General features: G+C 33.2%; 1 protein-coding gene across 1 annotated transcript in view; it reads right to left on the bottom strand.

Annotated features, from left to right (window-relative positions):
- LOC115889158 (puratrophin-1-like) overlaps positions 1–2,623 on the bottom strand; it is a 169,038-nt gene extending 166,415 nt beyond the window's left edge. The window contains exons 1-2 of the mRNA XM_030909099.1: positions 2,472–2,623; positions 898–1,107 (exon numbers count right to left, since the gene is read on the bottom strand). Coding sequence (XP_030764959.1) covers positions 898–1,020 — 123 coding nt within the window. The 5' untranslated portion in view covers positions 1,021–1,107; positions 2,472–2,623. The remainder of the gene's footprint in view (positions 1–897; positions 1,108–2,471) is intronic.
- Between the last annotated feature and the right edge of the window lie 20,505 nt (positions 2,624–23,128).

Here is a 23,128-nt window from a genome sequence, read left to right as displayed (position 1 = left end):
GTTAAGATACTATTGTGACATGATATAAAAGTTTATTTAAATTAAGTTTTTCCAATGATATTTCTTATGGACAACCCGCCTATGTTGTGCTGCTTAGACACATGGTACACATGGTCTACCACACCCATCTTCATCTCTTTCGGTATGTTTTTATAGGTATATCTGACAAGTCGTATTTAGAAGATGTATTAAACGAAAGCAACAATGGAGCAGCATATAATAAGCAATACGCAATATTATCGCTTATCGACAAAATACTAAAGAAGCAACGCGATGTTGCCTTCGGATAAGCAATATCGCATTGCTTCAGTGTCCGATACAACTTAGATCTTTACCTGTCAATATTTTTATCTTTCATTGTAAATGGGCGATAATTATTGCATGTTGCTGCGTTGCTGGTTGTGTATTGCCTATTGCCTGTTACACCAATATGCGATCCCACTAACTCTCCAATATACAAATCCCCGCTCTCACAGGTTCCTCATAGATGCACTCTTTCTCTTTTTTTTTATCCAGTCTTGTTTTTGTTAAGACGCTTTTTAGTGTAGTTCCATACTTAAGAACAGTTTTAATGTTATACATGTTTTAATGTTATGGCATCTCTTACATATGGAATAGTCAAAAGAGACAAAGAACATCTTCATGAACTTCCACCATTAAATCCGATTTAATATTATTTATTTCAGCTTTAAGTGATTTCTGGTCACTGCATATGGTAACAAGGTTGTTGAAACTATAATAATTGATTTCTTTAAATAATAAACAACTCTACTGTAAAAACATCAAGGTTTAGATATTTCAAAAATTATGTTACTCCTATTATTATTATTTACTATGAATCGAATTATATAATCGACTAAGCAAAAATTGATAATAATCAAGGTACTTGGTACTTACCCTTTCAATGGCATGTTCCACCGATACCAGGAGGTTCTGCAGAAGTTCGGGCAGTTCGATATTGTCACAGTCGTCGGCCGAACCGACCTCTAGGTCCGCCACTGACCGCAGACTCGAACACATGATGTCATCTATGGAGTGGAGCGGATTCTGGAACTCCGCTATGGTGCGCCAGTAGAGTTGATGTTGCAGCTTCCAAATCAATGCTACCTACAACCAAGAAGATTGAATGCTAGTCCAAATATCTGTTGAACATTTACCGGGTTATTATAACTTCGGCAGCTTCTTTTCTTCTCCAGATAAAAATAAGTAAAATCATTTTAAGACATAAATTTATACAAACTTTTTTTATTTAATTTTATCTGCAGAATATGCTGCCGAAGTTGTTTCAGGACATATAGGAAATCCCATAATCCTAATGGTGCCGGTTATTGGCTCCTCTATTGATTTTAGTGCAAATTTTAAATAGAACTTATTGAAGTACTAGACTAAATCAGGCTAACTATCTTCTTTAAAACTCTTTCGCTAAGCCATTTTTTATTAAATTTAGTTATTTACCCAATTAGGTTCTTATAAAAGTACCTTGTAGTGTGGCCGGGCTTTTTTTGCCGTTGAAAACACTTCGACTACCAGTGATTTATTAAACCTTATGATACTGACATTCATACATTTTTGAAGCATTGAAGTCTAAAACGTTTTTTTGTGTCTAAAACGTTTTATTGAATTGAAGAGAGAGTCACTATGATTGAATGATACTATTGCGAAAATAGCTACCAACAACCAACAAATATTTTGTAAAACGACGTTTAATGTCATAAATTTTAATAAATTACTGGTGGCCCGCATGATACAAAGAAAACAAGGTATGATATCGCGCAGGTTGGTCTCTACGTCACAGGTGATATCGACACCATTGGTCGGCAACTGATGACACATAATGATTGTGAAAATAACTTTTCAAATGTCAAACTCAATGATTTGACATAACTTTTAAGGTTAGGTTAGGTCCTAATTCTTCCCAATTTTAGGTCTTATTTTATTAGTAGCAATTGAACAATATGGATTTTTTTGTTTGGCGTAGTTACGCCACAGATGATATGCGCAAACTGAATGAAATTGGAACCGCTATCGATTATACCTTGTTTTCTTTGTATTATGGGTGATGGGTGGCCCGAGTGTTTTTGACGTTGTACAAATTACTGATCTTAAGGACCTAATTTTAAGGAAATAATTTAAAAATGGTTTAACAGAAGAGTTACAAAGTTGATAGGTAGTCTGATATAAAGAAGTGATGATACCCTAAAAATTTACAAGGGATCTCCTGAACCGATGCATAACCCGGTATAGGTATGTTAATTATGTTTATATGTTTGTGATACAATTCAATTGGACTATTCAATTTTATTTGTATTTATTAAGAATTTTTTGAAACTAATTTCCCAAAACTAAGAAAATGGTAGTTTAAAATTTACTTGCATTATTTTAGAGACTCGAAGCAAAGATGATTAAGAGAAACAGAGGAAAAGATTCTACTCAATTTGCAAGTTAGCTTCATAACATTGTCAACCTCGTACCTCAAGTCCTGGCAAACTGCGTGTCCGAACACATAGATAACATTCACGGTTCCGTAGCAGAGATGGATCCAAATGGGAAAGATGTACTACTATTCCGGAACTTCCCAGACACAGAGGCCATCCCAATGGAGAGGAACTATCACTAGATTGGTCATTCTGAAAACAAACAAAAAGTATTAGCAAAATCATTTAATTCTCATCTTTCAGTACTGAAACTTCAATCCGCTCTCTACACAATATTTAAAATAGTCATAATCAGATAAATTCTAAATTATGGAAATCTTCATTCAATAATTTTATACTGATTAATATATTATAAATAATATTTTACTACACGATATATTACATACGACTAAATCCGGTGGACACTTACTGCTAAGAAATATTCCACAATGATTGAAATAGTTGGCAATAGATTATTAGGGTTATGTTTATATGTATTAGGATTACTGATTGGTTCCATGCAATGACTAAAGAATATAAGGGCATATAACGCCCATATACGGGCTGCAGGAGAATTTGTGACCTTAGACGCCATTCGTTTGATGGCAAACAATGAGTCATCATCTGGTCACCATCGACAATTTTAGCGATTTCTAATAGTTTGTGTGTAGTGAACTTTATATAAACTTTATTACAATGGTGATTAGTTATTCAACTTTCAAGTGTAAAAGCAGCAGCGATAAGAAAGTCAGGAGTTACGTTTCATAGGTAAATAAACAGTCCGCTCCACCTTTTTAGCGTTTTCTTAGTTTTCTTATCGAATTCAATAATTATTTTTCTGATATTATATGTACTTGACGTGTACTATACGTCGATACTAGGTTTGTACCTTTTGTTAACATTTTAATACGATTATTTCGTAATTAATTAGTATGATACCACCAGATACACCATAGGCGTTGTCAAAACATTTATCAAAACATATAAATATCTCAACAAACAGCTAGGTTAAGAAAAATATGTGCCACGGCACTGTTTGGCGACATCGGCACAATTTGATCTCGGGTGTTATTTGTCCTTGGATTCTTTAGTCATTGGTTCCATGAAACATTGTAGCAAAATATGTCAATTCGTTGACGGACTTTTTTTTGGATTTTCACTTTCTTCTTGTCAATTTTCAAACTTTGGCTTTGTTATTTGTGAACTCTACATGTTTTCAACTTAAAAATAACACTATTTTTCAATATAATAAGTGTTGGAAAAGGAATACCAACGTAACTATGGCTTATATTCGTCTCGGCATTCATAACAAGGTTAGGTTAGGGTTGGTCCCCACCCGTAGGTACTAATGGTTGCGGATCTAGGAGCTAAAGTTAAAGGTTTGGTGCATAATATCTTGAGATTATAAGGTATTCTATGAGTTATTCTATTTATTGTTTTTGTTTACTCTTCTGCGAGCTAAGATATTCGCCCATTTATTATCAAAATTTATTACAAGTACGAAACCTAAGCTACATTTTTCATTTATTTTGGAATAACCATTCAATAATTAAAATAGCATATCTACAAATTAAATCTATTTATTTTCCATATGGTTTAAAAGTGTCTCATTATTATAGAAAACTTATTTAAATAATAAAAAATAATTTAAAAAAATTCATCACCAAGGTAAGAACACCCTGCAGATAACATATCCAAATAATCTTTATACCTAAAAAAGAAAATTAATTAGTAACATTCATATAATGAATTTCAATTTTATAGTGTTAACCAATTTTGAAAATCAGGGATAATATTGTAATTTTGGATAACCCTACATAAGCAAATAAATTTATAGCGTCCAATAACAGAAATATCGGAAAAACTCAATTTGTAAAATTCAATCATTTTCTGACTTAGGTCATAAAAAACATAAAGGTAATTTAAGAAATACTTAAAAACAATGTTGCAGATATTGAGTTCCAATCAATCGACTATAACATGAACTAGATCTCTTATAATAACAAAATCGAAATAACAGCTCATTGTTCATTAAATCAAATAAGTCAATATAAATTGAAAGAAACATATTATTGTCATACATCAACAATTACAATAATATCCGCAATGTGTCTAACGCCGTATAAAGTTGATTTATCACGACATTTACAATGAAAAAGTCCTCAGACCTATTTCCCATGGCACTCGCAGCGGATACTTTTGTTTAAATTATACGAATATCGAGGCGACACCCACTATTTTTTCTCTATTCTCATAGTAGGTACTCGTGCTTGTGCAACTACTGACCGAAGTGGGCCATGTCTAAGTTACAATTTTACATAAAGGTGTCAAGTCTGTATCAAGATGTATGGAGCGATCGATCCAACATGATTGAAATTGTTGGCTATTTTGATTATCTATCTCATTTGATTGGAAATACATTCTCAAATTCACTAGCGCTAAAATAAACAATATGATTCATATTTTAATAAGATATACATTAGTTTTTATGTTCATCAAGCGCTAGAGTTCCAAACGTTCCTATACGTCCAGATGTACCCGTAAATGTTAAGATTTTTAAGGGGTTCGGGGTTAGGTCAGGTTGCTGGGGTTTGGGATCATGTTTGGTCCCCCACTCGGAGGCATTGGACCTATTGCGATACCCCTGTATTATTGTACCAAACCTTTTTCTCATTCTTTCTTTGCGTTAAAGCACTTCAAGCTCTTTGCAAAGTTTCCGATGTCGCTGATATTGTCTTCTGCTGCTTCCTCTAGTCCCTCCAAAAAACCTTACCCTAAAGTTTTAAAGCGTCGGTATTCCAGTGCAGGACAGTGGTACAGCAGGTGCTCTATGTTTTCTTCTTCCTCTCCGCATTCTCTGCAGTAGTCGTCGTTGGAAACTTTCCATCTCACGAGATTTACCCCCGTGGGGCAGTTTCCAGTGACGACATCTACAATTATGCGTACTAGGTCCTTTTTGTGTTTGGTTTGGTTGCGAGTAGTATGGTGGGTTCATACAGCCAAATAAAATAAAATAAGAATAAAATAAAATAAAATAAGAAAGTTGGTTATATGGGATACCGTACATGCGTTCATACAGCCAAATAAAATAACAAATAAAATAAGAAGTCTTTATCTTTTAACTTCTTGTTTTATTTTATGTGAAAACGGCTTTGCGCACGCTTAATTCTAACCTACAAATATTTTCAGTTTGGATTTAATTTATTTTATAATTTCACATAAGTAAAATGTATAATATAGTAGGCAACGAATAAATAAATATACTATAAATAGTAAAATTACTATAAACAATCGTAAAAGTTAACTTTTATCCAGCCTCATCGTACTGCGCATGAGCAAATATATATTTCTTATTTTATTTTATTTGACTGTATGAACGCACACAAATAAGAATTCCTTATTTCTTATTTTATTTTATTCTTATTTTATTTTATTTGGCTGTATGAACCCACCAGTAGTTGTTTTGTCTTTTTGCTATCTACCACTGGCTATAGTCTTCGAGCTGTAGCGCAGTCCTCACGGTGTTGCCACGTCTCTTGCTGCTTGGCCTTGATGGCAGTTCCTATAGCTTCCTTCAGTGTGTTGATCGTCACAAATGGGTTCGGGGTGGTCCGGCTAGAATTTGAATGATGTCTCGAAAATCTAACGGTAAAAACAACTTAATTTTGTTGAATATTTTAATTATTACAATGTCACATACTAAACCGACAATGTTCGAAAATACCTATATCTATCTGGTCAATTTTTTCGTTTTTGGTGGACTCGTAAATGTGATTTTTTCTTTATTTTATTATAATTACGTGCGCCTTATGAATGAAGTCTGACCAATGAGAGGTGGACGACCATGACAGTGGCTGTTTTGCCTGACGTTCTAACTCATAAGTACTTTGTATTTTCTATCATTTTCCCGACTCGTTGGACAAAACTTGTATTTAAACCCTAGTATCACTAGCATTAAAGCAAATGTAAAAATAAACAATATGATAAACATTTTTAAAGGGATTTAAAATAATTTTGATGTTCACCAATAATTATGCTTGCTAATTTAAGATATTTAAACTCGATATATCATATCAGTTGTTCAAATAACTTGATTCATGTTTCATTTGACTACTATTTTAACTTTTGGGGATCAAGTGATATTTTTGAGTTGGCGGCAAGTAGGTGGTTTGGTTTGGCTTGTTAATATTTATAAAAAATATGAGTGTATAGAACACACAAAATCCGATAAACAAAATTAGCAAAAAAGAGTAATTTTCAGCTTAAGTCGAGGAGAAATAGTGTTACGCATTAATGTATTTTGTTTCCTAATTCTGGGTGCAACTTTTTCCAACAAAAAATTAAATCGTTACGCATCCACCCTTAATTTTTTTTTGTAACTTCTTGGATCTTCTATTTACAGTTTATTCATCACAGCATCATAAGTAGATCTGCAGCTAATCTATTTTCTTCATTTCATAGCTATCGCTGACACCGTTTTTTTTTCGATGATACGGTATCAACTCTATTGCCAAAAGCAAAAGAAATGCGGCAATTTTGAAGTACAGCCTTACGCATTGTAAAGAAGTAGTACCTACATTCGCCATTTTAAATCAACTAGCAGATGCTTTTTGATATCAAATGTAAATAAAAAATATGCTTTCAAGTCAGTTGAATTCTTGTGAAAACTCCGTCTTAGCGGCTATATTCTTAATCACTTTATAATAGGACAGTATTTGTTAAATATAATCCACTAATTATATTAATACCTCGAAGGTACTTAATTAACTCTAATAGAGACAAAGTATTTCATCTGTTATCTCGTTGAACGTTATAAAGTATAGAGCTTAAAACGTTTTCTACGGTGTGCACCGAGACGGCCGGCGGTACGTAGATTAAAGCTGGTCGAGTACTATAGTACTTTGTGTACGCGAGAAAAGGCGACGATAGAGGAAGTAGCCGATTAAGAGGCAAACAGGTGCAACAAGTAACTCGGTGTCTGTTCATAATAAAAGATGGTAGCGGCGATTGCGCTCGTGTGTGAGCTCGGGCGTTCGCGAAAAATAATTAAGAGCAAGGAAAGGTAAATTGGTACTTTGTTCCCTCCGTGGCGGGTACTGCCTGATAATCCGACGAGATTTGCAGATGGCGTGGTAATCTGTACCGATCTAGACAGAGGAGTTTAGCTTCGGAACTACTTATTAACCATTTTTTATACCGTAGAAATGAGTTCTTTTAATATTTAAATAATTCACTCATCGAAATAAGTACGGAAGTCACATCAGTTTAACCGAAGAGGTTCTAAATTATCGAATTTAATACATCTATAAATACACAGCGATCCACAATGATTGGATTGTTGGCAATACTGTGCTAGAGGATTACTGATTGCTATCGACACCAAAAACAAAAAATTGATCGAAAATGTTCGCAAATTATATCAAGTAACTGGATTTTCGTTTTCTAGTTGGAAATTTACAATTAAAAAGAAGGCGAAAACAGACTCAAAGTCTCGGTCTCAACGTTTATATTAAGTTAAACAGTGACACGTGTTTCGCTCATACGAGCATCATCAGACCTAACAAGAAAGAACCCAAATAAATAACAAATAATAAAAAGGTCGTCGTAACTTACAAATACAATTAACCCTCAACTGACATGGTGAATTTCTGTACTGCTTATGGCGTGCTGGGGTCCGACGGACCCCATTTTTTTTAATTAAAAATGCATGATGAAGAGATTTTATAAAAACCTTGTTATTTTAACACTGTTTACAATATATTCAAACTTGTGAACAAGGACTTTCATTAATTTTCAACAAATTAATAAGAATAAACACAAAAATAAAGTAAAACGCATTTTTAGGAACTTTTAACGACAGAAATATAACTTGGCTTAGAAACCCATAGAAATTAAAAACATATATTTTATCATTTTACCGTATTATTAAAAGTACAAACAACTGAAATGTGAAGCTAAAGTAATAAATATAAATTATTTTCAACAAAACTGCAAACCTTGAATGTACATAACTTTTCCAAATACAGTTCATGCTAATATAGGATCTGCATTTGCGGCACATGGATCGTGCACATTTGATTCATGAGATTTTTGTTTTTTGTCATTTATTCGTTGACATATACCACATCTCTTTCTTTTCTGGTACTGATTATTCAATTTTCTCTCTTCTATAAGTAAGAGATTCAGAATCGGAGTTAGAGTTACTCTTCATCTTACTTAAGCTTCTTTAAGTTCATCAAACCACTTGATTAATGCTTCCTCAAAATTAGCGTCCCAGTGAGGCACACTTTTTAGACTACCCACCATCCTAATAATGAAACGTTCTTGGCGTGGTGGTGCCACACAGACCCCAATGAGACTTTAGCCCCCGCTGGTAGGAACAATAAGTACTTGATAAAATCAAGTGCGCCGTTAACAGTTGCATATTGGTACCCTAACTTAAAGGTAAATGGCGCGGCGAGGCCTAATTTTTAAACACATTTTACAGAGGTTAAAATAGTGCTTGAGGTCTGCAGACCCCACCACGCCAGTTGAGGTTTAAAGTCAATCCACAAACAACACTCACATATACATTTACTCTCTTACTGTGTTATTTGTGAAATCTACGCATTTTTCAATGTAAAAAGTTACTAGTTTTCAATACATTTATTGTTCATCATGGAAAATGAATGCTTACATAATCGAAGCTTATTTTGTCCAGGTATCGAAAACAAGATGAGAAAGTGAACGTAATCTCTAACTAACTTTTAATAAATAAAGAATCTAATATTTGAGCGCAGTTAACCACTGCGTTTCAATGTAAAAAGTTACTAGTTTTCAATACATTTATTGTTCATCATGGAAAATGAATGCTTACATAATCGAAGCTTATTTTGTTCAGGTATCGAAAACAAGATGAGAAAGTGAACGTAATCTCTAACTAACTTTTAATAAATAAAGAATCGAATATTTGAGCGCAGTTAACCACAGAATAACAAAAAACATGGACCAATCTTAAATTTCATGAGACCAAATGAAGATTCATTTATCCTTTTAACATTATAAAAATATGTGCAACATCTTACTACTAATTTCAAATGTATCTTACAGTATCATTAAAATCATTATCTCGACTATTGTCTACAGTCTTTGTTCTCTTATGTTTACTTTCTCATTCGTCTCGATTTCAAAGGACATTATTAAACAAATTTCATGGGAAATCAATGGAAAATAAACGTGAAAAAAAAATGTGAAACAGTTGGCTATATACCCTCCGGTCCAGCCTCTGCATAATCTTGTAACATTTTCCTTTTTTCTTCTAAATAAACTTCCTACGTTATTAGCCGCTTTATTATAATTGCTCGCACTTTTTCTGTTATCTAAAAATGGTTTTCTTTGGACAGAATTTTCTTAACATTCGCCAGGGTTGGGATATGGAAAATCTACTATATATCATAATAAGTAGTACATTAGCTACTAACATTTTCTTCGCTTATCTTTTGTACAAAAAAGTCGATTCTTATTTTTAATTGTGCATTATTCAAAAACCAAAACTTTTATATATGCAAGAGCGACAGTCATTTCGCAAATCTAAGATTTTTCAGAATTTATGGCGAACACACGCACAGGGTAAATTTTAGTAATCCAAAAATTATAATGTAAAGACCGATAGAGTCTCTAAACGAAAACTAAAAAAACGTTTTTAGTCCAATGTATTAGAATTAGAAATCTAATTCTAAAATTTTAGTCGAATGTAATATAAATAAATACATTTATTAAGCATCTGTAGAAGTCAGAAATGTCTGGCTATGGCTTCTTTAATTTTAACCCTCAACCGACGTGGTGAATTTTTGTACCGCTTATGGCGTGCTGGGGTCCGAGGGACCCCAATTTTTTTTCAGTTAAAAATAAATGATGAAGAGATTTTATAAAAAGATTGCTATTTTAACACTTCTTTGATTCATGAGATTTTTGTTTTTTGTCATTTCTTCGTTGACATATGGTTGACATATACCACATCTCTTTTTGTTCTGGTGTTGAGTATTCAATTTTCTCTCTTCTGTAAGTAAGAGATTCAGAATCGGAGTTATAGTTACTCTTCGGAGAAAAATCAATGTCTCGATGATCTTCATCTCACTTGAACCTCTTTAAGTTCATCAAATCACTCAATTATGCTTTCTCAAAATTAGCGTCCCAGTGAGGCACACTTTTTAGACTATGCACCATCCTAATAATCAAATATACTTGGCGTGGTAGTGCAGTCCTAACTTAAAGGCAAACAAATCATAAGTAAATAAATTACGTGTCATTCTTAAACGTAAACATTTTACAGAGGTTTAAATAGTGCTTGGGGTCCGCTAGACCCCACCACGCCAGTTGAGGGTAAATAAACATAATATAAACATAAGTAAAAATTAAGAACAAAGCAAAAAATCATATACAGAAAATTTAAGCTTTTTGATATTACCTCATTAATTGTTATCAGGTAGTAATTGTTAATTTAAAGTTTGACTTCATGTAATGTCATTTTAATCGAACGTAAAGAGATTCTAAGATCCGTATCTACTACAAAATTAAAGTGTTCTTGAATAGTGATATTTAGGTATTTTAAATAGTCTTTCGTTGTTCTGTGATTTTTTTTTACTTCTGATGACGTGAGGATCTCCTGAAACATTAATCATTTTTTGTCAGCGAAATAAAACACTAATTTACCACAATACACCAAAACACTTATAGTTTAGCATATAGCATAGTTTTTTCCACCTGCATTAATTTTGTCAGATAGACAAATCTGTTTTACTAGTAAAAAAACATCTCCGTTTGGATTCAATGCAGTGGTGTTTCTAAAAGTAACTATTTTATTTTCAATATCTTCCTGTGGTAAAATAGACCAAATCATAGAATTATTTTCAAGAGATATATATGTTTTTTCTTGTTTTTTAGAATCCAAGTCCTCCTCCTGATACAGAAACTCTCCAAAAAAATCTCGCTAATTTTCTACATTTATTAGAAATATAAAAAGCGGAATATAATATTAGATTTATTAGAGAAATTACTGATATTTTCCCAACCCTGGTAGTTCGTTCCACACTCATTTTACACCCACGGGGCGTACCCTTTCACATATTCAGTACCGCTTTTTTTACGGGTCGATCTGCGACTAATAATTACTAGACACCGATTATTTAAACAGTTTATTAAACGGTTAGATTAAGTAATTACACGTTATTATGTATCCCAGTCCAATTAATTAATAATTCATCGTAATTAGCTTTAATGATTAAACTACGGGGGCATTTTATGACGGCGAACCGACAAAAAACGACAATTCTAGAAATTATTGCCGAGGAAGTGTGCTTTTTTAATGTATATTGGGAAGTTTTCAGTTTTTAGCTTTAAGCAAAAATTAAATTCAATACGTTTCACTAAATTGCAGTAATTTGTTGCAATTTTTCTAGGTCTAAATGTTTTTCTATTTTTTTTTCTTTTTATTCTTGGTTTTATGTCTTTGGGGTTGGAAAGATGTTACTAGATTTTGTTCATTATTTTATTTTTATGACGAAGTTTCGACAGTATATGTCTTTTTCAAGTCTCTTGAACGTAGATTCCTACAGAATTAAAAATTGTTAAAACTGGACAAAACACAATAACACATATTAAAATATTATTTTAATTGTTTTTGGACATCACACTCAGACTTAAGCTACTGTCGAAACTTCGTCATAAAAATAAAATAATGAACAAAATCTAGTAACATTTTTGCAACCCCAACGACCTAAAGCCAAGAATAAAAAGAAAAAAAAAATATATAGTATACAGGTCAAAGAAACGAAACAAAAAAAAATATATATTTTTTTATTTATACCTTATCGGCAAGAGGTCGATACTTCCATCTCTAGAAGCGATGGCGATCTTGTAAGTTGAAGACTGAAAAATAAGAAGTACTTATTGCATAATCACTTAATCCGACGCTAAATTTCATGCGCTTGGGAAAACACTTGCTCTTCTTGCTTTATTTAGTACATAGTACTTAGGGTTCAGGACCGGAAAATCCCAGTACGGAAACTACCGGGAATTCCCGGTTCTTGAACCTTCCGGGACTCAGAACCAAAATTATTAGCTCCCGGTTCTTTCGGTACTTTCGGGACTCGGAAATAATAATTAAAACCATATTTTTTGTCACGTGCGTGAGACTTTTGACACTTTCTAGCGGTCGAAATCAAACTCTTCCAAATAAGTAGTGATACTTACTGTTCTTACTTCTGAAGTTATTTTGAGGTTTCTATAATATTTGTTAGCAATTATTGAAGTTTAAATATGTTATTTAATGTTTAGTATAATATTGCTGAATGTATTATTTATTTTTTTTTTAGTTATGATTTTATAGGGATTTGCATCTTTAATTGAAAATGTTAAGTTTTTTTTTCTAATTTAGTTAAGTTTGGTTGAGATTGTGTGGTTGATGTTTGATGTAATTCTTAAGCTACCTATATGTTTTCTTGCTATATTCGTTCGCTTGTGTTCATTATTTGTGTTCACGATTACCTTCTCATGATTTAAAATTTAAAATTTACTTTTGAGAACCATCCCTTGCTTGCTAATTGAAAAACTCCACAATCATTGAACGAAAATATTTTAGTACGATTCTAGAAGCATTTCATAGAAATAACTACGAAGAATGATTACGAAGAAGCCTTGCATTACAGTCCTCGGCAAAAGTTAATTCCGCCTTAACAAGTTGGAGACTGTACCGTCTCCATAGTTCTTTGTTTTGTCTCCTTTTGTTCCTTTGTATTGGCTTTTCGTTGCCTAATACAAAGGACCGCACATTTGCCAGACTGTCGAACCGACACAAAATGTGGGGTTCTGTAGTTTCTTCTTCAGATTGACCTATGATACAAAAACGATATTAAGCCTAGAATTCATTTATATCTCCCACGCAATAAAACCAATAAAAAATATCCTCCCGTTTACAAGTTTCACTTTCGTCTTATCGTGTCCGATCCCATTTTTTACCTCCGCTGTGTTTTTTCCTTTTATTTCCCTGCTCTTTCTTTTGTTTTGTCTTCTTTACCTTGCTGACTTATCCGTCTGTTTATTTGTTGTTGTGCTAATTGCCACCCGCCAGGCGTTTAGCGTTTGTGGTCTACATCCCATTTGAATAATAAGTTACTTTACGTTCAGATTGGTTCCGCTGATTTATGGCCAAAATAAAATGGCGAACTGGTAATAAATGAAAGTATAAGTGTAGAACTGTTTTTCGTCGTTTATTTGTATTTTCGTTCGGATAATTTCGGTTGTTTTTTTTATATTCGTGTTTTGTATTTACGATAATCGTATGACAGTGGTAATGCATAGTGTTCCTTATAAGGAATGAGTTGATAGAAATGATTTAGGAAAGTTGTAGAGATTTATACAATATATAACAATAAATAAGTCCGAAAAATATAGGAAATACTTGGATTTTTAAAATTATGAGTTTTTCTCCACAGTTTTTTGTCGATTTTGCGTTTTCTGACACTAAATGCTTACTTATTAGGCATTTAAAGCTGATTCAATCTCAAGAAAAAATGACAGGACACATTTTATGTCAATATGACAGCATGACAATTTGACAAATGTACTGTTTTTTGTATTAGGCAATAACAATATACAATTTAACAAAGAGCTCTATGGAGGGTTCCGATTCTAAATTTTCAGACGATTTGAAAAGGTTAGAGCCGGATAATATAACCTAAAGATCAGAAGAGAACCAACCACAACAGATCTGAAAAGGTCGCAGTGTTACAGGAAGATAGCCAGCTATAATCTAAATGCTATCGACATTATTTCAAATTAATTATTTATTCATCAACATGTCATTGAAGTAAATTAATAGTGAGAAAATCCGTTTAGATATAAGCCTTATACGTATTACATCTTTTTCGCTATAGGTGTTTCTTGTGCGCTATTACACGTTCCACATCTCCTTAAAATATGATTGATTGTATCGCTTTGCTATCATTAAGCAAAGTGCAAACGAGGTCGTCGGTAGGAAATAAGCCGTCTTATTTACTTGGCGACGTTTCGCATTGACATCTTCGTTATAATCTGTTGGTGCATGGTCCAGAGAAATAAGTTAACATAGAGAAGTTTTTAAGTATTTGATCCAACTATCACAATTTTTTGGAAAATTAGTAAAACAAAAATCCCGAAAAATAATATGGGTATTTTCGTAAAATGCTTCTAGTCCAAATGGAAACCAACTTTTTTACTTGTAAATAAATTTGCATAACCACTAACATTGCGACGATGAGTAATAAACAGGGGTACTCTGGTCAATATAATATGTAAAATAGATTCATTCTTAACTGCGGTTGCAAATCCAGTCAGAAGAATGACCACAAGAAAATTGGATGGCCAACAGATCTCTAGAATGGTGGAAAATTCACCAGGGCAGAGACAGTCGAAAAAGTTCATTGTAGAACATTGATGGCCAACCTGATACGTAAAGACAGAAAAACAATTAAAGCTGTAGGGCCTACTAAGAGGGCATTGTAAGCTTAATATGCATCTAAAGCTAATAGGATTAACGGACGAAGCAAGGTGCAGATTGGATCAATCTTCAGAAGAAACAAAGAATACTGTATTGGACAATGAGTAATTAAGAAGAAGTTATACGAAGGGTTTATCCTCCAAGCAGTTAGACTGTTTGAAAAGTTTAGTACTCAGAAGGAGGACGACAATAGATCTGAAAATGTCGCAGTAAAACAGGCCGCTTCAAAAAATATAATCTCAACAAATCAAGCCAATCTGTGAGCTATTTCTTGTTATATTTACAAACCAATGGCATTCATGTGTTTCAGGGCCTCTATCTATTCTTATATCTCTGAGTTGTGTACCGATCGGCGCTACACTAAGGTCATTAATTACCCAGCTTTACGTTATCCCTCGATGGGTTTTCCTTATAGAGCAGAAAAGCCGGCGTAAAACATTTATAAATCGTGTCCAATCGGATTTATTGGCAATTTCACGTTAGAATCTGTGCGTGTAACGGAAAGTCTAGTTTAAACATGTCAAAAAATAATCAAAGATTTTAGTTTTTCTAAAAAATAGTCATTGTAATCTATGTAGGTAATTATATACTAGGTATGCAATTATTTAGTATCTACGAGATGGTAAGGTGGTATAGAATAAATCACATAATTTTGACGTTTCACATAAAATAAAACAGATCTAGGCTTCAGACAGGGTGACCAAACAGCACCATGTAACAGTGGTTGGAAGCCAACATAATTAGTACGAACACCATTTTAGAAGAAAATTTCGAGAAGGTGTCTATAAGAATAATAATCTGATCACCATTATAAGCACTGATAATAGATAATAGAATAACCCAAGCACTGATATCAAGAATCAGTGAAAGAATCTCATCAGCAGTGTGAAGGAGTTGATGTCGCAGTGATTTTGTTGTGGGTCATTCATTTAATATGGTTCAGTCACATCAACTATAATGCATGGAGTAGCTCTAGTGATAATTAGTTTAGCATTATTTTTTTATTAACCAGTGATTCATACAAGTCGAAGTGTCATGTAAAATATCAACATTACAGGCAAAGTGAGTATTAGGATAAATTCTATTTCAGATTTGATCGCTTAAAAAACGATTGTATGTAGATATTAGAGCAATCGAGATTTTGTAATTTGTAGTATTAAAAATAAATAATCATAGGTCCAGAACCTCATCTAGAACCCTTCTGCAGCCCTTCTATAGTAGAACACCTGGCAAAATTCACAACAGACCTGATAAGCAAATACAGAAAGATTGCCAAAGCTGTAGTGCGCCTACTAACACGACATTGTATGTACTTTTAATTATAAAGCTGATTGCATAGACGAACAAAGCCAGAATTTGTCAAAATTTACTGCAAACCTAATATGCAAAGACAGGAAGACTCTCAAAGTTGCAGTAGGTCTACTGACAGGGCATTACAAACTCAAAAGGTATTTAAAGTGTAAATCTGATGGGATTGACGGACGAAGTCATGTGCAGATTTTGTCAATCAGAGGATAAACTGGTCTTCAAGTTTTTATATTTTTTAAACAGGATACTGGAGGAGTAACCTAGAGATCATAAGAGGACTATTATAGATCTGTAAAGATCGCAATGGAACAGGCCATACCTGAAAAAAATCTAACCTCATCTAACCGAATTTAAAATAAATATAATGGAAATCCAAATTGAATCTTCGATTAGCTACCGAGCGACTTTATGCCAGAAGATTTTATGGTTTTTATTAGTAATAGCAAATTTATCACGCCTTTTATAGCCTTAAAGTTATGTTAATAACTTACCGTCTAAATACTGAAGACCTAATTAAATTTAAACGAAACCGATCAGTGTTAGGATTTTCAAACTATCGCCATTAATGAATTGTAATATCTTCCAATCTATTGGCATCATCTAAGTGCAATTAAGTAGCTTCCTACATTATTTCCAAACCTCTTGTACGCTTCGGCTTGTTAATGTGTCATTAGGTTAGGGCACGTCTACAGAGGCAGAGAGGCCGATGGTGCTACTTACCGAATATCCGATGTGAACAGTAAAACTGTGTAGAACACACTTAGGGCCAGATAAGAGAGACCCACCTATATGTGCTGTGTGCGTATACAGTTTGAGGTCAGCTGATTAATTGCGTTGTTAGCCTCTATGGAATTCGTTTGTTAGGTTTATCTTTTAATGGTTTATTCTATGTTTTTCCTTTTAATCGCTTTTAGTAGAGAAAAAGTAGGTAAATTAGTTCTGCATTTTTTATTTTCTAGGAATAGAAATTTTCTCTGTAATAATAATAAATAGTTTATACACTGACCAGCACGAAAAATAGACCTCTTAAAATTTTCATGCTTTTTTCATTGGATTCTTTAACCTTATTTAATTAAAAAAAATAATAATTAAAGTCCACATCTGACTAATTACAGTTGAGGGTTAGGTTAATCTAACCTTTGGTGTTACCACAGCAAAGCAAAACACCAAATCGCCACAATACACTAAAACAGTTTTACTTTTGCACTGGGGGCGCGTTTCGCTGACCATGTTAGCATCTTCACCTGCTCGGAGCCAACTGAGCGAGTATATAAACGTACAATTTGTAGATATTAGTTTAGTTTTAATCATCTGCTGATGATGCTAACATGGTTAGCGAAACGCGCGTCCCGTGCTCAAGTAAAAGTGTTTTGGTGTAGGTGTTTTATTTTACCCACATCTGTCTGTTATTCAAGTATAAACAAAATGTTATTTTGACGAAATTTTAAAACGCCCTGTGGAATGGTTTAACAAAGTTAGCAATTCAAAATTTCATTGTCCAGATGCATCTTTTCTTGATAATTTTTTTTGTTAATCTCAATAGCTTTCTTGTTGGAAATATTTACTTTTGAAGAATACAACAACGATTAATAATAATTTTAGCATTAAAAGCATACCTTTGTTTTGGACCTCATCAAGTCATATTATTATTTTGTTGGTAGTTACTCTAACAGGGATGATTTTAAGTCCAGAAGTTATACCGACTATTATTGCCTCTATTGAACATGGCAGTGATTAATTTCTGGATCTCAAACTATCCCTTCTACAGTAAGTGCTGACAAATAATAATAATATGAGAATTCGTTCGATAACCTAGCAGATGACAAGTTCTTTGTTTGGTTTGGTTGACTGTATACTCATAAACCATTGACAAAGCGTTTTATGGGGGGTTCAGTCTCCATGTTATTTAAAAAATTATTTAGACAGAATTTAAAGGTTAAGATTGGAAAATGTAACCTGGAGGTCAGAAGAGGACCAACAATAGAGCTGAAAAGGTCGCAGTGGAATAGGCCGACGCCTAACCACTTCAAAAATCTAATTTAATCTCCACAAATTATAGGGAGCATATACGCTACCAGGCAATAACGTTGCATTTCAGAATGAACTAACAATTAAGCAATAAAAAGACCAATTTAGAGCCAAGCCTAAAAACATAAACTGGCCGTTTTGATCTAGTTCGTGTATGTTAATGTTCTGCCCACCGTATAACAGCACCGAACGCACTGTCGCTATAAACCCTTACACATTTTAATTAAGATAGGTAGGATTCGTAAGGAGGAATTTGTCTTTGCTTGCGGCTTTCGCAAACGGCGACCAGAAAAGTTATGCAAAAGGCACGGGACGCGTGTTCAACAAGAAAGAACAAGAAATGGCCGGTGCCGCGTAAATCTAGCGATTTATTTCGATCGGTCGAAGAAAGCGACAACGAGTTGTTTTGTGTATTTTGGAGCGCGCTATAGAGAAATATCTCTTTGTTGGTTGACATGGATTTTGCAGTGTTTAGAAGTAGATTAGAACCGCACATTTGCCAGGATGTCGTCGTTTCTCTTTCAGAATGACAAAATCTGGCTTCGTCCCTCGGTCCTATCAACTTTAAAATCCTGTTAAGCATACAACGTCCTATTAGTAGACAAACTACAGCTTTGACAGTTTCCTATCTTGGCTTATTAATTCTGCAGTAAATTTTGGCGAATATTCATTTCCTGATTCTGCCCTGGTGAATTCCTTCCAGTCTAGAGATTTGCTGACCAGCGACTGTTTTGTGGCTAATCTTGTAACTGCTTTTGCAGCGCCGCAGAAATGGCCTATGAATGGCATTGAAGGGTCTTGTTTGGCCATTACATCTGGCCTTTTGATACCCTTTTGTGCCTCCGTACCTAGGTTACGATCGATGACCCTCTAATTCTGGTCATTTTTTCGATTCTGTTTTATATTAATTTATAAGATATCTTCTTTGAGTGGCATTATGTTTATTTCTTAAATTTTGCACAACGTTCCAGTCTATCATCAGTACATATCACTGACTGTTATCAGGTGTGAACTAAATTCTAATACTACTGTGTTTATATACCAGACATCTGTGATGAAGTTGGTTGCAGTAAAGCGTGAGGTTTTTCGCTGAGGAAGCTAGCATTGGTACGTTTTATAAGAGTTTGTCATATATCAAGAGGTTGACAATAAAATTCCATATTTGAATTGCTAAATATGCCAGTAAATTTTATATAAAAATGGCTTCCTTAAAGCTGTGCCTTTTCCATTAACCAATTCTTGTGTACAACTAGGGCTTCGAACCATTTTATGTTATATATGCCTTCTCTAGTTATAATGCTTAGATCACACATGTGTGTTTTGTTAATTCGTACATTTTTGTAGAGACAAAACGAAATGTACGTATTAACAGAACATATTTGTAATCTAAGCAGTATAACTTAAAATCGCCTGAAGCCCTAGTTGCCCACAAGGAACCCCAGTCGTCATATGTTGAGGAGCCAATATATGACCCACCACATTCACAAAGTACCTGGTACTATCACAATGCACTCTTTCTCTTATTTTGATAATTTCGGTTTGCGCTTTTATTAGGACACTTCTTAGAGTAGTCACAGATTGTTTGATAAAAACGGTTTCAGTAAAGCTATGTTTTAGTAAAGCTTCTAATGGGGTTCCTTGTGAACAAATAGGGCTTCCAACCGTTTTATATTGTACTGCTTAGATTATACATTCATGTGTTCTGTTAATTCGTACATTTAGAGGAAGTTTTGTAGAGACAAAACTAAATGTACGAATTAACTGAACACATGTGTGATCTAAGCAGTATAACATAAAATGGCCTGAAGCCCTAGTTGCCCACAAGGAACCCCAGTCGTCATATGTTGAGGAGCCAATATATGACTCACCACATTCACAAAGTACCTGGTACCATTCACAATGCACTCTTTCTCTTATTTTGATGATTTCGATTTGCTCTTTTATTAGGACACTTCTTAGAGTAGTCACAGATTCTTTGATAAAAACGGTTTGAGTGAAGCTATGCCTTTTCCAATGGGGTTCCTTGTGAACAAATAGGGCTTCCAACCGTTTTATATTATACTGCTTAGATCACACATGTGTTCTGTTAATTCGTATATTTAAAGGAAGTTTTTTAGAGGCAAAACTAAATGTACGAACTAACAGAACACATCTGTAATCCAGTATAACATAAAATGGGTGGAAACCCTAGTTGCCCACAAGAAACTCCAGTCGTCATATGTTGAGGAGCAAATATATGATACTGAAAATTTGACATTCACAAAGCACCTGGTAAATGCACTCTTTCTCTTATTTTGATAATTTCAGTTTGTTCTTTTATTAGACACTTCTTAGATTAATTCCAGACTTAAGAGCACTTTTAGTGGTATCGTCTCTCCAACGACTCAGGGAAGATTTTGACAGACAAAATCCAAAAAATGACTGAAAATACAACTTGGACATACCTTATGTATACCGTTTGGCTCTTTGCCTATTCATCTTTGATGTTCTTTTAATATATTGAATTGAAGAATGAGAATTTCAGACGAAACCTATTAGGTATGCAATTATATATAATCTTCTCGATATGTGTAACACTTCGTGTATGTTTTTTTTCCTGGGAGCATTGCTATAAAAATACTAAATCAAAACGATGACAGATTTCTTCCTTTTAAAATAGAAAATTGTACACGATGTAGGTAAAAGTATTCAACGACAACAAGACACCTCCAATTGCCCACATCGCGAGTTCCCAACTATTGATAAAACTAAGCTAAATATAGTGTTCTAGCAGAAATAATGAGCGGTTGTATTGTTTGTTTCGGCGCTTGGACTCATATTTCACGCTCGCCATTCGCTCTTATCCCGACCATATTTAGTGTTCACTTTCGAACGATTCAAGATAGGGATGTATTCAATATATCGACATTTCGAATTATCAATATAATCTATCTTCTGAAATATATTGATTAGTGTTTGGCCACATATTTAGTATACAACTATATGTTGAGGTTAAATCAGATATTTTGTGGACTATTCTTTAAAACGAATATTCTATTTGTAATATAATAATAAATAAATCATTGTCATCTAAATAAATAAGATAAAGTCGTGTTAGTTACACCATTTAATGATATTTGATTTGTTAGATTCGTCTCCGCCCCGAATTGTACAATATGTTTTAAAATATGTAAACTAATGTAACTATGTAATTAAATAGCCTAAGTAACCTAGGTTTAGAACTCCACATTATTCAGGGAATTAATCATCTATATCATAAAATTAACGAAAATAAAAAAAACAACGTAAATAATAATTTTCAATTTTTTTCAGGATTTTTCAAAATTTTCCGAATTTACTTTAAAAATAAATCATAACTCTAAAAATACCGATATTTTTGCATTATTAGCATCTCTAATTCAAAATCGCCGTAAAATATGTCATAATTACTTGTTTCGTAGGTTCTGATTCTTCTCAGAATTTCCAAATATTAAAACAACTTTTTAGGCCGACTAGGTCAGTACCAATGTTCAACACGATGGTACCGCAAAACCTAATGACTCATTATGGAGAGTGAGATTTTTACGATGTAGAAATTAAAAGTTGTTGTTAGGATGTGTGATGTGCGTCGAAAATCCAATTGAAAATTGTCAAAATCATGGTGCTAAACTTTCCCAAAAATATTTTTGTTTTTTTTTGACCGATCAAAGAATTGTTGTTTATTTATAATTTGACAGATGTTGTTTGCTCATTTAAAAAATAATATTTATCCGACCTTAGGATCCGATTAACTTCGTACCGCCTAACAGTGTAGTGAATTGAGAGTTTTTTTCTGTCAATCTTGTGGTTCTGATTGGCCGAATAATCTGGAATTATTTAAAACTAGTCGATTTGGCAGTCGTTGTCCTTTGTTCATACATTTTTATGCAATTCCTATTCTATGATGTCTAATGCATGTCACTGATTTTCAGTGGTCATCAATGTTTGAATAAAAAGATTAAGAAAGGAGCATATCAAAAAACTTGGCGAAACGCGATAGAGCCCAAAAATGGCCGACTTAAATTCCGGTTTATCAGTACCGTTCTAATTTTATTGAAAACGCGTAAAAATATAATGCAGGGTAGACTCAATAATTTGTTGTTTTATTTTACGATGTCAATAAATGTTGGTAGTTATTAAAATTGTTATAAAAATATATAATGCTAATAAAAAAAATAAGTTAATAATTAAGATATTATAATAATTATTTGTTAACACAAACATCCGATACGCTACTGAAGCAGGTAAGCCAAATTGGCGTATCTAAATTCTTTGACATTTAAATTTAATCTTTGACAAGTAGTAAATAAAATTAGTTAATTTTAAGTGAATTTTATAAAAGCGAATTTATAAATGATCAGTTTACTATACGTATGTATATTGTATGTAGTCATGCAGATGTTCTTTAGTTATAACTCAAAAAATAATAAATGGTTTAGCTAACACGACTTTGTTTTTATTTATTCAGATATGTGATGGAATAGAATAAACATGGATCATTCAGTCACTATTATGCCAAAATTTCATATTAATCGAACCATTTACAACCTATTTTGCCATTCTACCATAAACAACCTATTTTGAGTTAATGTATGAAGTTGGAACAGTTGGAGTTACAACAGCAAAATAAAATACTAGTGCCCCACTATACAACAAAATTATATATTTTTTACCTTCTTACATATAACTGTAACCCAAATAAATGTTTTTATCGAGGTTTTTATTATAATTTTTAAAATAACAGATATATTCCTGATTTACAGATGTTTTCTTAATTAGCCAGACAACACGTAAATAAAATATCTTCTAAAACACTGTAATAACTGTAAATACTAACAGGAAAACC

Source organism: Sitophilus oryzae, unplaced genomic scaffold (genome assembly GCF_002938485.1).
Source record: "Sitophilus oryzae breed Bouriz unplaced genomic scaffold, Soryzae_2.0 scaffold_811_pilon_pilon, whole genome shotgun sequence".
Classification (NCBI taxonomy): domain Eukaryota; kingdom Metazoa; phylum Arthropoda; class Insecta; order Coleoptera; family Curculionidae; genus Sitophilus; species Sitophilus oryzae.
Note: the sequence above shows the minus strand (reverse complement) of the source record. Positions and strands in the feature narration are given on the sequence as shown.